Source organism: Leuresthes tenuis, unplaced genomic scaffold, assembly GCF_036924035.1.
Source record: "Leuresthes tenuis unplaced genomic scaffold, fLeuTen1.0.hap1 SCAF_23, whole genome shotgun sequence".
NCBI classification, from domain to species: domain Eukaryota; kingdom Metazoa; phylum Chordata; class Actinopteri; order Atheriniformes; family Atherinopsidae; genus Leuresthes; species Leuresthes tenuis.
The window spans coordinates 16,992,049-17,008,112 of record NW_027325377.1 but is presented as its reverse complement, the minus strand read 5'-3'; the positions used below and the strand labels follow the sequence as shown (position 1 = coordinate 17,008,112).

The following is a 16,064-nucleotide window of genomic DNA, read 5'->3' as shown; positions in this document are numbered from 1 at the left end:
CTGATTTTATATGGCCATTTGGGAACACATAACATTTTCCTCATTAAATTAGCCATGGCTGGCTCGTTAGCAAATAGTTGCCTGTTTACACACAAAATAAACATTAAGTAAGAATCTAAGTCTAATTTTAGATATTGTGTCCTCATTTTAGATTACACTCATTTACTTAATCAATTGTTACTTGAAAAAAGGAAATAAAAAGTACAGCTTTGATTACCTTTTAAATTGAATCCCCTACACTGAGTCAGTGGATTTCCATGCATAATATCCTGTCTCCTGCTTCTCCTGAAACAAGACAAAAAGAATTATGAATACACCACAGAAATACACCACTGAAATACCAAATAAAATACAGTCATAACATCCTCCATCCTCTCATAATGAAACTGTGCAAGGAGCTTTGGCTGCCAAAATAATATGAGGGAAAATCTGACCATGTTGTTGAACTCGCTGCAGCACAGTCGTACATAACAGCTTGAGGGAAAGAACATGTAAACAGCTGACACATTTCAGACACATTTCCTGCAGAAAAACAGAGACTTGGGCTTTTGTTCTGCGACCAAACTAAACTTGACCCGCGATCGGCTGAATTGTCAAGAGGAACGCAGCTGGTCCTCAAAGAAACCACTGAGGTATCAGTTTAGAGGCGAGGTGTTGCTCATTCCTCCCTGTCTGTGTTTTGTCTGCTCATATGGATGGAAACAACAGCAGCTAAATTTGCAACATGGCTTACACCCAAGTGTATACTGAGGGATCCTGCTCATGTGATCCTCCTGCCCTCTCAATCTGTGGACAGCTCTTTCTATTCTTGTTTAACAGATTAAAAGTCAGCTGTTGTCCTCTTTTTGGTACACTGAATGCTTTTATATTTGTCGTTTAACTGAACTGAACACGCTGGTTGTCTTTTGGAAACCCAATATATCCTAAGAACACAAATAGAACGCAGTAGAAGTGATTATAGTGGTATTTAGAAATCTGTCCTATGCTTATGCTGATTTAAGACTTGTTAAGAGTTTTGAAAAGCTGCTTCTATGAATGAGACACCTGATCAGCCACTGTCAACACTTTGACAGATTTTGCAAACTTGCAAAGTCTTTTGTGTGCTGCCAAAAGAGAAATCCTTGGTGTACACTAAATAATTCACTGCATTAAGATGCCAAAAAACCAAAGCTGCAAGCCCTAACACTGGTCATTGTTGTGTACCTTTTCCCGGTGGGATAGAAACGGGAGCAGCTCAGTCCGTCCCAGGCGCAGTAGGGGTCTCTGGCAAGGCAACAGTCAGCGCAAGCTGAGCCATAGGCATGACAACGGTGCAGGGAGACCTGAGAGACCCCGAACTCTGAGCTGACGTACAGCTGTTGCTGCAAAGCAAACAGTTCAAATGTCAGCCCCCTGTTTGTCTTAATAAGTGGCCGGTTGACAGGAAAATGAGGCAGAGTGCCGAAACAATTATGGGTTATTATTTCCTTCCCCTTGGGGCCGGCTTATTGTGCGCAGGCAATTTCTTTTTCGTGCGCTGCTTGGTGGCCATAGACAATGAATAACTTACAACTTCACCTAATATATGAGGGACAATATTTGGGATACTTACTTTTTTGGAGGATATTCTTAAGTTTGTAACCGGAGCTTGGTTCTGAGAAAAAAAAAAAACACAAACCAAGTTTAGAGTTTTTACATAGCTGAAATGTACTCATAATAATGATGTTCTGGGAAATATACAGGTAATAAAAGTACAATGCAAAAGTCTTGATCCACCTGTCATTTCCTCACATATTGTCAGGAACGAACGAAACCTGACATTATAAATAGAAATACAGTACATAAAGTAAAACAGAGTTTGCACAACCCTAACAAGTTTTCTTGTAATGTCTTTAAACAGTCTTCAGGAACAGTTCTCCAGGCTTCTTGAACGAAGATCAAAAAGTTCTTCTTTGGATGTTGGTTGCCTTTTGTTCTATTTTCTGTAAAGATGATCCCACACTGCTTCAATAATGTTGAGGTCTGGGCTCTGGGGAGGATTCATCCCTTCATAAGACCTTTTGCCACTGGTTTCTAGTTCAGTGCTTTCTCTTTCTTAAGAATGGATTTTTGACAGCCAGATTTTTGATGAGGCTTCAGTGAACAGCAGATGGGTCAACTGTAGGGCCAGATGCAATCTTTCCAGTCCTGTGTCCAGTCTTTCCTGTTTTTTTTCTATTCCTTCAGGACATCACTTTCAAATACTGTGAATTTCACATGGACAGTTTTTTAGGCCTGTAATTTCCTCTTTTTTCCACAACTTGTCTTCAATTTTTAAAGGACACCCTGCAGACCATGCTGAGATATTCCATGTTTCAAACTAAAAGCTCATTGGGAGTTTCATTCTGGGGCAACAATTCCATTTTATACATGTCAAACATGTTAGGAAATGGGAGCAAATGATCTGTTTTTGTGACCGGCTACTGCTACAAAGTGCCTAAATATACAATGGAAAATTGTATCTTTGCTAAGTTGTCTGTTATGTGTAGACAATGCTGGTTCATCCCTTGAGTTATGCTTGGGTATTCTCAGTTCACTCTTAAGTGGCTTCAGAGACAAACAAATGACAAAAAATACCAAAAAAGGAGAAAAGAAACATTCTTGAAAATGATCAGGTGCAAGAATAGAACCTGAAATGAATAAAAAAGCAGTTGTTGTCTAAAGAAAGATTCTAAAGAGCTATTGCTCAACACCACTTTCTGGCACCTTGGATACAAATCATGTGATATATGTATCAGTATATTGCTAGTTTAGCTCAACTTAACTCAAGCACAAAGACAGTAAATATGTTAACAGCCAGTCTCAGACATGGAGGTGCAGAGTCAGTCGAATAGCACCTCTTTAGCTCAGTAATAATCACCTATTTTCAATGAGTTTTATTTGCACTAAACCAGTTTCAAAGCATCACATTGTGGCTTTCTTGCTAAGTTCAGCTAACATTTTGCAAGCTGTAGCCTCATGTACAGACATGATGTCATCTACCCATTTCCAAAAAATGTCTGACTAGTCTTTGGAGTAAAGTAAAGGTGAAAAAAGATAATAAAACAAAATAACTAAGATCAGTTTTGCCAGACTGTCTAGAAAAATCCCCTCCATGCAGCTGCTGAAGTCTGGCTGGAATAGAAGATGAAAGAAATCAGGTCCTTTACAAGTGATCACAGGTTGATCACATTTTCCAGCAAAGAAAAAAAAAAACACGTGCGTAGGTTCACTCAGGCCAAAAACCAGACCCTTCTGGTATTCTAGCATGCTTCTCATCACTTTGTGCTGCGCTACATCAATCTCTTAAGTGCCACCCTGCTTTTTTCTGCCTGCCCGGCCTTTGTGTTGTGGCCAAGCTCACCCTCCTCCTCGCTGCCTTTGATTTTACCAAAGAAAGAGGATTAAAGTGTAAGATGAAAAAAGGCAAAAGGGAGCAGACCTTAAATACTTCCAGCTCCTCCAGGATCAGATCTTCATGCAGGGATTGATTGCTTGGCAGCACAATCACCTTCTGTATTGTACCTTTGTCTAGGGCAAAAAGAGAAGACATAGCACGCGTGCATTTAACAACAAATATGGCACAACAATAAACAGCCAGAGAACAACTGCTGACCATGTCTGCTATTGAATTAGGAATGGTAGCATGCTGTGTTTCCACAGCAAAATCAACTGTGGCAAGTGTGGGAATGGAATCCTTTAAGTACACAGCAGGGAGGTCAAGGACCACAAAAAGGGCAAAATACAACATCGCCATCATCAACTCGGCTGTTTCGTCCCAGGGGTTGGAGGAGGAGTTACAGTAAAAGCTCCTGCAAAAGCCTGATAAGAGCACCTCCCTCATCCTTGAGACAAAGCCACATTTCAGGAGCAGATATGGTAAGACAGCACTGGCTTCTCTTCAAGAATCCAAGCAGGAGTAACCGACAGGAGAGGCTGCTCGATAAACAGAAGCAGCTGCATGAGAGATTCCCAGAGCAGTTTGCTGAATACAAATCCGCCCATAAGCATATGCACAAGCACGGATGCACGTTTAAAACTGCATACAAATACATCTTACTTGTTCTTATGAGCATAGGAACAGACATTTAGGTATTGCAGGAGTACACGACACATCAGTGTTTAAGTGTCTCCTTCCATCATTTCATTTCATTAGCAGCATAGCTGGACTGATTCTGCAGGCCCAACCTGTACATGCTTGCCAGACCCTCATGTGTTTGAGTCTCTGAGGCTGTAGTTTGATTCTATGCTCATTTTGAGATGCTCTAAACAGATTTTTATGCAAATCTTACCTGTTGTTTTGTTCCTCTTTCTTATCGTTTCCGTCTTTGTAGTGGCTTTTAATGTCTCAACATAGTTTTTTGTCATTTAAAGTTTATTTGTAGCTCTTTTCCATCAGCAATTTTGTGTCTCTGTAGTTTTTTGTAATCTTTCTTTGTCAGTATGAATAATTTCAGCTTCCTTCAATAAATTTTGAGTCATCCTGTGTCTGCCAAGTCTCTTTGTGGCCTTTGGCAGTTTTTTTTTTTCTGTCATTTTTAGGTTCTTTCTATTTGTGTGAGGTATTTCAAATTTGTTCTGGTGGTCTGAATAACTAATAGGAAACTTTGAGTCAGTCGGCTCATGAGTTTATGGACCAGGGGCCCCTTTACACCACAAAATTTTTCGTTATCCATGGTTGACATGATTCAAAAAGCAAATACATGAAAGTTTCCCAATGGTTACATAAGACTAGTTACATGCAAGAAAATGATTATCATGACACACAATGATATATTTCTAATGACTGTAACATATTGCCTATGCATTGAAAGGTGTATTGTTGCTGCTATGGAGCCAATATGTTAATCTCAGCATGGATAGGATTAAATAATCAGAACATGCCGTGCCAAGCTGTTCTACCTGTCCAGCTGCAACACCTGTTATCTGCTGTTTTCTTTATCTGTTTATCTGATAACCAGCTATAGCAACAAGACTCCACTCAGCAATCATTTACTCATGAAACACATGAAAAAGACTGAATAGGTCTCTAAATGTTATGACCAAACCATACATTTTCTTTTTTTTCATTTTCCTTTCCTTTTAGTGTTTCTTACTTGTCTTATTCTTTTTAAATTTGAATGAATGTGATATTTTTTCTATCCCAGAAGGGCACAAGACACCAGTGTTCTTTTTAGAAAAACTGCAGTGGATTCATACTTGTGCCTAGGAAGAGCACTTGGTAGTTGCCGTCAGCAGCCATGACTTGGTCCACAGCCACTGATGTGTATTTATAGTCAGCGTTGGTGCGAACCACCAGGGGTCTCCTCCCCACGGGGTAGATGGGGTTGAACATGACGGGATGGTTCCGTACAAAGTTCACCACGTCGTCTGGGAACTCTTTTGTTGTGTGTATGTCAGGTGTGAAGGCTCCACCGGGACACTGTAGAGACAGAGAGTGTGTATTGTGCAAAAGGAAACTCATTCTCAAGTTCACACATATTTCACAACTTTTTTTCGCATCTTCATTCAACAATCGATGAAAAGCGACACAGAGAACCGCGTTTAAAGTCCTGCCATGTATAACTCTTACACAACTGTTAGGGATGGATAGTTTTAGAATGTTTGTGTAATACAAATCGATGCTCATAAGGGTTAAAGTTTGGATTTCTTAGAGGTTAATAACCGAAGCATGTTTTCAGTTTAATGTTTTTGAAAACATCCCCCCTCCCTAAAATTATGCATTGCTTGATACTATGCTTTATCTTTTTTCAGTTGCTTATTTTTTTCTGGTTTGAGGTTAATAGAATTTCTTAACTTGATGTGGAATTTACCAGAAAAGGCTCATACTATCTGACATTATATTTCGTAAATTTCTTTACAACTTTATTAGCTTAGTGTACTGTTCTTCAGTAGATGATTTAGAGCTGCGGTGTCTGGTGTTCTGAGGTTTAATATAAGAGACTAGTCATTTTTCTGCTAAACTGATCCCTTCACACACTGCGACTCCCCCCCTGTTTCTGCTGTTTGTATTTTTCTACCCACAGTGGCCCTTATACTTGATTTGTATATACTTTTATTTTGATGAGTGTACATGTGTTAACTGATTGTATTTATGTTAAGATGATTGCAATTCAATGTGTATGACATTGCATTATGCATTTTCTATGTCACGCTATCTTTTCCTTTCGCTCCTTACTAATTGATATGTATATGAAACTGTTTAAAAGAGAGATGACCAGTTTTTGTAATTCCTTTAGAATCATACATTGGAAAAAAAAACATTACACTTACAGTTCCTGGTCTTGGATAGGGGATGCGTCCCTGAAACGCCACCCACTGAAAGTTGGGCCCCTCTCTGTGAGCGAAGGGGCCATTAAAGACAGTGAGGATGTCTGCCATGTTGTACATACACACTGCTGAGCCTTTAAACACGGAGCTGAAGAAATAAAAAACATACACCGACTGAAACAAACACAGTTGGAACCTACACTCTACCCGACAAAAATAATATTCTGCAGTTGTTTCTTATGATCACAGCATGATGGTGTACGAGTCATGCAGCCAGAGAGGAAGTGCTGTCACAAGCCGGTAAGGACAGATCATCTATTTCCTCTTAAGCATATGCGATGTGGTTTGGTTTGGATATTTTAAACCACACAGCTTAACACATAAAAGATGCTTTGCTGGGAAATGGAACAAAAGCATATTGTGCTCAGCAGAGGCAGAGCAACAATAGTGAGCTCAGAGACTCGAATGGACCCGACTGTTTGGGTTGGCTGTGTTCTCTGAGCCAGGCTACACTTCTGTAGACTTTCTATGATTCGAGGGAAACAAGTGAATTGGGCATTTGTGGCAGCATCACCCTCAGTCACCCAGACGAACTCAGTCAAAGTCCAGAACAGATGGATCAAGTGACCATTTCGATAAACCTCTACATTTGCTTCAGAGCACTTCAGTCAGTTTGTTCAGTGTGGTGGTCTTCAGTTACCTTAGAGCTTTAAACAGTACGTGGTAAACATGTCTTTTCTGAGTTTATAATGTAAAAAATAATCAGATTAAGTTAATCATATTTGACAGTACAAATTTGAAAATGTGCTCAAATGTCTGTGTTTCCATTACACACAAATGCCTTGAAGTTTGTGTTTCAATAAAAGATATATTGTCCTTACTAGACCCTGTGCTTATTTGGAACCGGTTTGCAACAGGTTTTTATCAAATTGCTTCAGAAGCATCCAGGTAATTTGTGTGGATTCTCAACTGTTCAGGTCATTGTAATCCTAACTGGAAACAAAACAAGCCCTTAAAAAAGATTTCTAGAAATTAATTCTACACTTGAACTATAGCATAATTCATTTGCGTATCTATGGTTACATCAAGATTTTAGCTGAAAAGTTTTTTTTAAATTCAGTTTTTAATGATAGCTTTTAATCTAAAATGAGATTTGGCTCAGATTAGCTTTCACACAGGTAAAGAATCAGGGTTTGAGTCCATCTATATGAAAATTTAACACTGAAATTCTTTGTGCACTCAAAGATCCTTCAGATAACTGTTTCTTAACACTTTTGGAAGACATCCGAGTAAAGATTTCTTGTCATACAAACAACACGGAAACAAAGCTAAACAAAGTAAATCAACCAGGATGCTGGAACTGATGATATGTGACATCTCTATGTATGTTCCTTCCAACTCATACTCAGTCAGGGATTAACATAACCACTGAAGCCTGGAAAACTGTTACAGTTGGCTTCATCAGTCTTACCTTGTGGATGTGAAGACTCCAAACACCAACAGACCCTTGGGTTGATCGGTTTCCAGCAAAAACACAGTTTCTGCAAATGGAAAATGCACATGTGTACACGTGGACAAACACCTTTCAAAAAGTCACGAGTGCATGAATTAATAAGTGTACTTGTTGACAGATGCGAGTCTGGTGACCTAGATTAAAAAAATCTGGTCTTAAAAAAGCTGTGCGCAGATCTTTGAAGTTTTTGAAGCTTAAAGGACTGGACAAATACGCTCATAAATGAACACGAGGTCACCAAAAGCAACAGAGGAATTGTTATGAAACATGACATGGGACTCAAATCCTAATCCAGACCAAACATAAGAAGCTCCATGGTTTGTTTATGGAAAAAGCAACCGCTAGAAATCTTGGAACATAAATAGCAAGCTTTCAAAAATTAGGATGACTTTGGTTCTTGGCAATATCAATCCTAAACTGGTTTGAACTCGTCTCATGGAACGTCCATAGAATATAAAGCTTAGAGAGGGGACACGACTAATAGAAAAAGTATGTAAAATTAGTTTCTTTTACACACCAAGTTCGTCAAAGTGTGTTTCTGTGCCATCCTCCTCCAGCACTGAACACACCATCCTGCCTTTCAGGAAGGTGGTCCACTTGTTGACGAGACTGCGTTGTCCTCCTATGTCATTCTGCAGACAAAAGCCACACATAGCAACTCAAAAGCACAAAACATACAGTGTTGATTCATTCAGACACACACAAAGTCACTCACTGGACACACTCTGGCAACCATGGTGTGGATATTTTTAGTGTTTCCACTGTTATCTGTTAGCCTCTCTCGGAAGAAAAAATACAATTTGGCGTCGTTCGGGTCCGTTCCGTCTGGTATCAGGTGGGCATCAATGAAAATTGGCTCTGAATGAGAAAAGAGAAGCTGAGGGGATTTTGACTTCCACATTGATATAAAGAGGTTTCATCTTATTTTATGTGAATTAAACAATATGACTGCATTCAAATGTTTGTTTGCTCACCACTGAGCCACTTGGAGTTGTGCTGGTCTGTCCGCACTGCATTTCTCTTTGTCAGGCTCCTGAAGATGGCAGCATCCGTCCCCATGAAGTCAATGTACATGCCTGAGAACAGCTCCTGATCTAGAAGCATACATCAAAACACACATCAGCAATATTCTTACCCATTTTAGAGCCTAAAAGAAAAAAGGTAACTCACTAAAATGGCCATAATACTAAAGAAAATATGTATTTAGATAATATAGATGAATGTTGTGTTTATTTCAAACTTATTTAGTAAACATTATCTTTTACTGAAATTGAATCCTTATAGAATCAACAACACTGTATGTGCCCTGCTGCTAACAAACAGCCTTGTGCCTTCACAGCTGCCTCAGGCTTTCTGTCTTCCTCATTTAATCATCAACCAGTTTCAGGCCATGTTTTTTGGAGGATGTGGGGCAAGTTAGAGGAATTCTAAGGATATATGGCACACGTCCATACTAGCTTTGCCAAAAAAGTGGGTGTCGATGAGCACTCAGTGGTCACAGAGGGTGCAAAGCGTGGATGAGGAGATGAGACAAAGATTCACTTGAGCCCAGAAACTGCCTCGGATTATCCTCTATGGCTCCAAGTGCTGTATCATTGTTTTCACAGCATTGCAGTTGACCTCCACTGTATTTGGCAGACAACTTTCCTTCCTACCCCTATAGATTATTCCACCCTCCCCTCTGGTTCACTCTTGGGGGATCTCTGACAGTGTTTGCTGGCTGGCAAAGCTGCTGCTGACAAGGCAATACTCAGGTGCCAGAAAGCAGAGCTGAGGGTGCAGATCGTCTTATCGGTGTAAAAGGCAACCCAACACTTCTCAACCAATCAGAGATCAAAGGAGGAGTTTAACTGGAAAGAGATACCAGCCTCTATGTTTGTTGTGTAAGAGTGTTGGACTGAAATTTGAAATCTCTCAAGTTAGGTACAGTTTCTTAGGTACAAAGTTGGGATGCTGTTTAAAGTATGATTACAAAACCGAATGCAATCACTAGCAATACATTACAACCCAATTGAAATATTACAAAGACAGAAATATATATTGTTTTGTTGAAAATATGTGCTGATATTCCATCTAAAGGTGGTAGCAAAACTGTTTTTCAGAAGTAAAGATGGGGTCTTGGGGGGTGGTTACACTGAGTGGCATCTGGTGGGCGGGGCTCTTTGGGTATGTAGGCTGCCCAGAGGGCCGCGCTCCCAGTCCTACAAGTTTGGCTGCCCCTCAATTTTAATCGCTCACTATTAGAAAATATTGAAGAGCCAGAAGGGTGAGGGGAGGGGTCTTCTTCCCACACCCCTGCTTCCTGGTTGCTGCTCGAGGCGGGAGGGGCCAAGAGGATTAATTAATTGTTCTGCTGGTTCGGGGTCTGTGGTGGCTGGGGGGCTGCTGGCCCCCTGGTGTGCCCGCTGCGCTACACCCCAGCGGAGTTGAGGGAGGGAGGACGTGTGGATGTATGGGACGTGAAAGTGTGTGTGGTAATGATTGGGCCTGGATCTGGGACTTGCTGTCGCCTGGCCTGGCCTGGCCTGCCTGTGCTTCTCCCGATGGGGGGGCGGCATTGCCTCTCTCCGCTGCTCGCGACTTCAGCCACCTGTGGGCACGTCTTGGCTCCCAGGGCACTTGGCCAGGGGCGCTGGGGCAGGCGCTGACCCACTGCGTGGCTGTCTGGGGCACTTGGCCCTCCTGGGTATTGGGTGGGGCCTCTGCCGGGGGGTTTGGGGGCGCTCGGGCTCCCGGGGCCCGGGTCCAGTGCACGGCCCATGTCTGGGCGGCTGGGACCTGGCGGGGTCAGTGGGCTGTTGCCCCTGGCTCTCTGAGGGCCTCTGCCCTATGCTTATGGGGGCTCTATCCGGGGGCTTCCTCTGCAGTCTTCTGGGTGGATGCGTGGTTGTCCCTGCGGTGGGCTTCCTGGGTTCTGTGCTCCGTGGGGGCTGCTGGTGGCCTGGGTCTTGTGGCCCTCTCTGCCTGCTTCTGATTGCTGGGGGGGGGGGGGGGCTGTGGATTGTGGCCCTGTACACTTATACACTCATAACTAACCACGGTTACCATGTAGATCCTGTGCCATGGGTGTTGCATGTTCTCACACACACACACACACACACATTCATTAGCCCAGTAGCATGCTCGCTAAGCAGTTGATGTGTTATCATGTCGTCTCAGGTCATCTATATCCACAGCTGTGTTGTATGCGATTACCGCTTCTTGTGCTTGTTTTTGTTTGTTTGTGTGTTTGTTTTTTCTCTGCTTGTCTGCTTTCAGGTGCTCCTGGTGGCGCTAAGGCTGGATTCCCCTCAGAGGCCATGGATTGTTGTCTGTTTTGTTTTTTACAGGTGTAGCAGCTGGTTGTCTGGTTTTTGTTTCTATTTTTGTTCTGTTTCCTCTTCTTTCCTCTTCTTCTTTCCTTGTCCCCCGGTCCGGTTCAGTTCTATTACATGTTATATATTGTAAACAAAAATAAATAAATGGGCATCAAGGGGAGCTTTACATTTATAAAACTTCCCTTGGCAAAGCAAATCTGTTTGGCATCAAAGGTATTCAGACTACAATTCTGCTGCCATAATGCTGAACAGGACAAGGGGGAAAAAAAAAAAAAAAAAAAAAAAAGAAGTAAAGATGGGGAGGGGTTCAGCACTCTGTAAAAGACTCTGGGGGGAATACATCTGTCATTCTATAAAGTTGGGACACTGTAAAATACAAGTACAAAAAAAAAACAATCCAACAATCTTTGCAAATCACAGAAAGTATGACATTTTACTATAGTGTGGAGAATTTGATCTCATCTTGAATTTGATGACAGCAACAAAAAAGTTGGGATGGGGGCAACAAACAGCTGACAAAGTAAATGGGACTAAGTAGAAGTCAAGTTGGGCAGACTTTAGGGAATCTGCAAAAAACTGGGAACAAATTCTGAGGCCATTTCAGCATGATGGTCTTTAAATTAAAATTGTGAAGACTGAAGAATATTCCATCATCCACAGTACATGATATCTCTGTGTGCAAGGACACGCTAACGCTCAATACTGGATGCCTGTGATACTTTGGCACTGAGGCAGCACTGCACTAAAAACAGACAGGATTCTGCCATGGAAATCATTCCATGCTTATGAAAACTTCCAAAAGTCATTTTCTGTGAACATATTTCACTGTGCCATCCACAAATGCAGGTTAAAGCTCTATTATGCAAATTAGAGGACGTATGTGAACGTGATTCAGAAACACTGCCGTCTTCTCTGGATCAAAGCGAATTTGAAATGGACTGCAGCAAAGTGGAGAACTGTTCTGTAGTCAGATTAATTGGATGCTGTGTCCTCCAGACTAAAGAGAGACTCTCTTCAGGGTGTTATCAGCTCTCTTTTCACAAGCTCATAACTCTGATGGTGGAAGATTGCATTAGTGTCAATGGAACTGGAAACTTGCACATCTGGAAAGGCCCCATCTATGTTGAAGGTATATACAGATGTTAGCGCAACAGATGCTCCCATCTAGATGATCCCATCTAGATATCTAGACCTTTTTTCAAGGAAGGCCTTGCGCATTTCAGCAAGACAATACCAAAACACATCACAAAAACACGGCTTTGTAATAAAAGAGTCCGGGTGCTATACTGCCCTGCCTGTAGTCCAGACCTTTAACCAGGACTGCTGAGCAACAAGAATCTTATATCGGACAAGGATGGGACAACATTCATCCCCCGAAGGTCCAGCAACTGGTGTCCTCAGTTACCTGATGTTCACAGATTGTTGTTGAAAGAAGTTGAGGTTCTAGTTCAACATTTCTCAATATCAAAAAACGGCAAAGAATTCCAAGATTTTATCAACTAAAAATGGTATCATTAAAAGATCCAGATAATCCATAGACAATGAAGAGACAAAGCTGTAAATCAATACCGAAATGCTATGACCCACAGGCTGCACAGCATTGAATGCAAACGGTTCTGGATAGGAAGTCACTTCACAGCACATTTCTGAAACCACTCCCAGTGAACACAGCTTTGTCACTGCATCCACAAAGTAGCAAGTTGATACTTTACCATTAAAGGAGAAAAAATGTAAACAAAGATCCAGCAGCTTGGGGCAGCTTTTTCTGGGCATGAACTCATTCAAGATGGATTGAGGTTAGCTGGAAAGTGTCATGTTGTCCGAGCATGTGCTGCCCTCCAGACATTTCTTTTCAGGGAAGGACAAGAGCAAACTACATTCTGCTCATACTATAAAAGCACAGCTCTGGAGTAAAAGAGTCAGATGCTAAATTACCACCGGCACTGAAAAATGTTTGGCACATAGTGGGTGGGTTGGGGAAAGGTCAGGTAATAGGGGGAATAACAGTTTTTCCTCTTTTTTTTTTATTCAGTGCATGAGATTAGGTTACTGCTGTATGAATGAATGTAAGGTGAGAACTCATATCATTGTCTGATATCTGACTCTGCGCTAATGGGAGCTCCCAAAAACTATGCAATGCAAGGTATTTTTTTCCCTACACGACCAGATATGAACTCAATCAAAATATGCACCATCCCTCCCATCTGGCCTGCAGATCAAATTCCTAACAATGCCCACCAAAGCCCCTCCTTGGCTTTAAACTGAGGTCATACAGCAAACTATTTCTGTTGATGATTTTAAGAGAGAGATGGAGGCACCTACTGATCATGACAGAGACCGTGTTCACTTGAGGATTGAAGGAGCACCTTCCTTTTCCTGATTCAGTCCTTGAGTCAATGTGAAATACCTGCTCCTGTCACAGAGAAAAAGAGAAAATCAGACATTTTGGAGACATTTTTATATGACAAATTGTTCCATCTAGTGGCCTATGACAGTAAAACTAAGGCAAAACAAATTCCCCACCAAGTTGCCAGATTCTCCTTTCATTTAATTTCATTTCAAGGAAGCACAGAGGGATTCCTGCTGTAGTTCACCTCAACTGGCCCATATGGGCCATTAAACAAATGCTCCAATCTGGAGGAATGGAGGATTTTCCCTGCTGATGAGTTGGACAGACATCTCTCAATGTGAAGTGGTGATGCTTCAGTTTCCACACCTTTCTTGTGGCAGACTTAAAGGTCTAAGAATGCCCTGGGTAAAAGATAACACTTTCCGTCCCATCTATTTAGATCCGGCCCACTGCTGTAGAGCAATTTCCATGAATGGGGATTCAGATTGCATCAGCGGAGCAGCATTATTCCAGGAATTTATTTTTCCCTCACTTAAATATTTGACTGCTGTTGTGCAAGGATATATTTAACAGCTTCAAAGAAATGTTTCAATCAAATAAGGTAGATTTTTCTATTTGAAAAACATCAGGGATGCTGAATAAAACTTTCCTTATTAAGACACATGCTTATGACGAGTTGCTTCCATTCTACTGAGCTTCCAAACACAATAATACGTCCACAAAGAAAAGATCCATACTTTCAGCTTTTCATGCTTAACAGATCTCTTTTTTTTTTAGAGGCACAGACATGTTTGAGCTCAGAGGTTGCAAACAGAGAAGTCTGCCTTTCAAACAAAAACCCCAAATGACAAAAGGCACCGCAGTGAGCCTGATTCTCTCTCCTTATTAGAGTTTGTCAGCAGTCGACAGCAGTCTGGGGGTGAATGTTCACTCAGTTCCTCCTAGAGGGTTTCCCAGCTCTTTCTTCCAGAGCAGTGTGGCTGGACATGAAAGCCCAGAAAACAGCCTTCCATCCCTGACACTAGACCTCCATTTACTCTTTCTGATCCTCTCATCTCAGGAGACATCAATCGGACCACATGAAAACTTGGCTCCTAATAAGTTATGGAATCTCAGATATTTTTTTCAAAAACCATGTGGCGTAGCTTTAGAAAATCCCTAAATACATGCCGTGATTTGATTATAGCAGTTTAGCAGTCACTGGTTGTCATTCATTGAAAACATTTCCAGTGCTTAATTATTATGATATATGTTGTTGGTGGATGGAAAATTCACTTTCCTGATGTTGCGGCAATGAATCACAAATATGTCAAAATTTGTTTTGAAACTACAATACTGTATAAAAGTTGATTCGCCTACACCCTTTAAGACATAATGATGATAATGACTCATTCTCCAACAGAGGAAATCAGTTTTGTTGCTTTGGATAGCAGCTTTGAAACATTGCTTTATTTAGCACACAGGTCAAATTAAAGTCAACTTAAAAGAACAGGAGAATTAACGTAGAAACAAGCGGTACAAAGTGTCCTCATCAATCCATGTTCACGTTTTAGGCTTCACATTTAAACTCTTACAGATGTCCAGTGGTGCTTGATGTTTTCCTCTTTTTGGAATGTATCCCAGAGCATTTAAATTGACAATCCGAATGAATTGTAAGCGTCCCTAAATGGTTTATTCTATCATAAGTTTGTTGTTGTGAACCCACCTCTGGTCTGCGGCCCCTGTTGATGTACACACAGACAGGACTGTATGCTCCACTGCCACACATAAACAGGTGAGTTCTGTTATAAGGCTGCATCACCCGGATGAAGTTCCCACAGCCGTGCTAGAAAGTACAGAAGAACAAGGAAAGACACGAAATGTTGAGCCGATAGGAAATAAAGATGTGTCGTTGGTCTGTTAAGTTATTCACACATTTCAAAGTTTTGCAAAACTATTGATCAGTTCAGCGTTATCATAAGTTTATATTTTCATCCACTTTGTGTAACCTGATGTTTCAGATGGTCTTTTGCACTGAAGTCATTCATGGAAGTTTTTGTCTCTCATTGTGAAGGACTTTCAATGAATCAGATCAATAAACGAGAACCAGGAGAGTTGCTTGGTGGAATGCCCAAAGAAATCCAGGAAAAAAACATGTGCTCATCTTTCAATGAAAAAAATAACGTCTCGTCATGCTATATTTGATGCTATAGCAGCCTGCACACTGACATCTTTGGGAGACTGACTGTTACGCCTATAACCCAACTATGATTATCTGTACATCAGACCAGTAAAAACTAAAGTAAAAATAAAGAAATAAAAAAAAAAGATAATAATCGATAACCTTTGTTGTGTAGCTCAATTCACTATGTCAGAAAGGCTCGACTCCATTGCATGTTTTCGTTAATATCCAAAGGATGAAATCCTAGTGTTCAGCGACTTGCTTCAAAACACATTCTAACTGTTAGAAAATGATGAGAAAATAATTACAACATTGAACTATCGCTCTCTGATGCAGGATAAGGGACAAAAAGAAGCCAGCGGAGGTTTTATTATTTCCAAAGGCAACTACTTTTCTTGCAAATTATAAGCTGGTGTGGCTTATCACTGACAAAATCATCTCCAAGTCTAATCAACT

The 16,064-nt window shown here is 41.1% G+C and overlaps 1 protein-coding gene across 1 annotated transcript in view; it reads right to left on the bottom strand.

Moving 5' to 3' along the window:
- sema3c (sema domain, immunoglobulin domain (Ig), short basic domain, secreted, (semaphorin) 3C) overlaps positions 1-16,064 on the bottom strand; it is a 45,207-nt gene that overhangs the window by 4,918 nt on the left and 24,225 nt on the right. Inside the window, exons 5-16 of the mRNA XM_072377479.1 lie at positions 15,153-15,272; positions 13,420-13,510; positions 8,755-8,874; positions 8,496-8,638; positions 8,298-8,412; positions 7,739-7,808; positions 6,271-6,415; positions 5,197-5,419; positions 3,440-3,528; positions 1,592-1,633; positions 1,204-1,361; positions 218-285 (exon numbers count right to left, since the gene is read on the bottom strand). Of these exons, the coding sequence (XP_072233580.1) occupies positions 218-285; positions 1,204-1,361; positions 1,592-1,633; positions 3,440-3,528; positions 5,197-5,419; positions 6,271-6,415; positions 7,739-7,808; positions 8,298-8,412; positions 8,496-8,638; positions 8,755-8,874; positions 13,420-13,510; positions 15,153-15,272 (1,384 nt within the window). The remainder of the gene's footprint in view (positions 1-217; positions 286-1,203; positions 1,362-1,591; positions 1,634-3,439; positions 3,529-5,196; positions 5,420-6,270; positions 6,416-7,738; positions 7,809-8,297; positions 8,413-8,495; positions 8,639-8,754; positions 8,875-13,419; positions 13,511-15,152; positions 15,273-16,064) is intronic.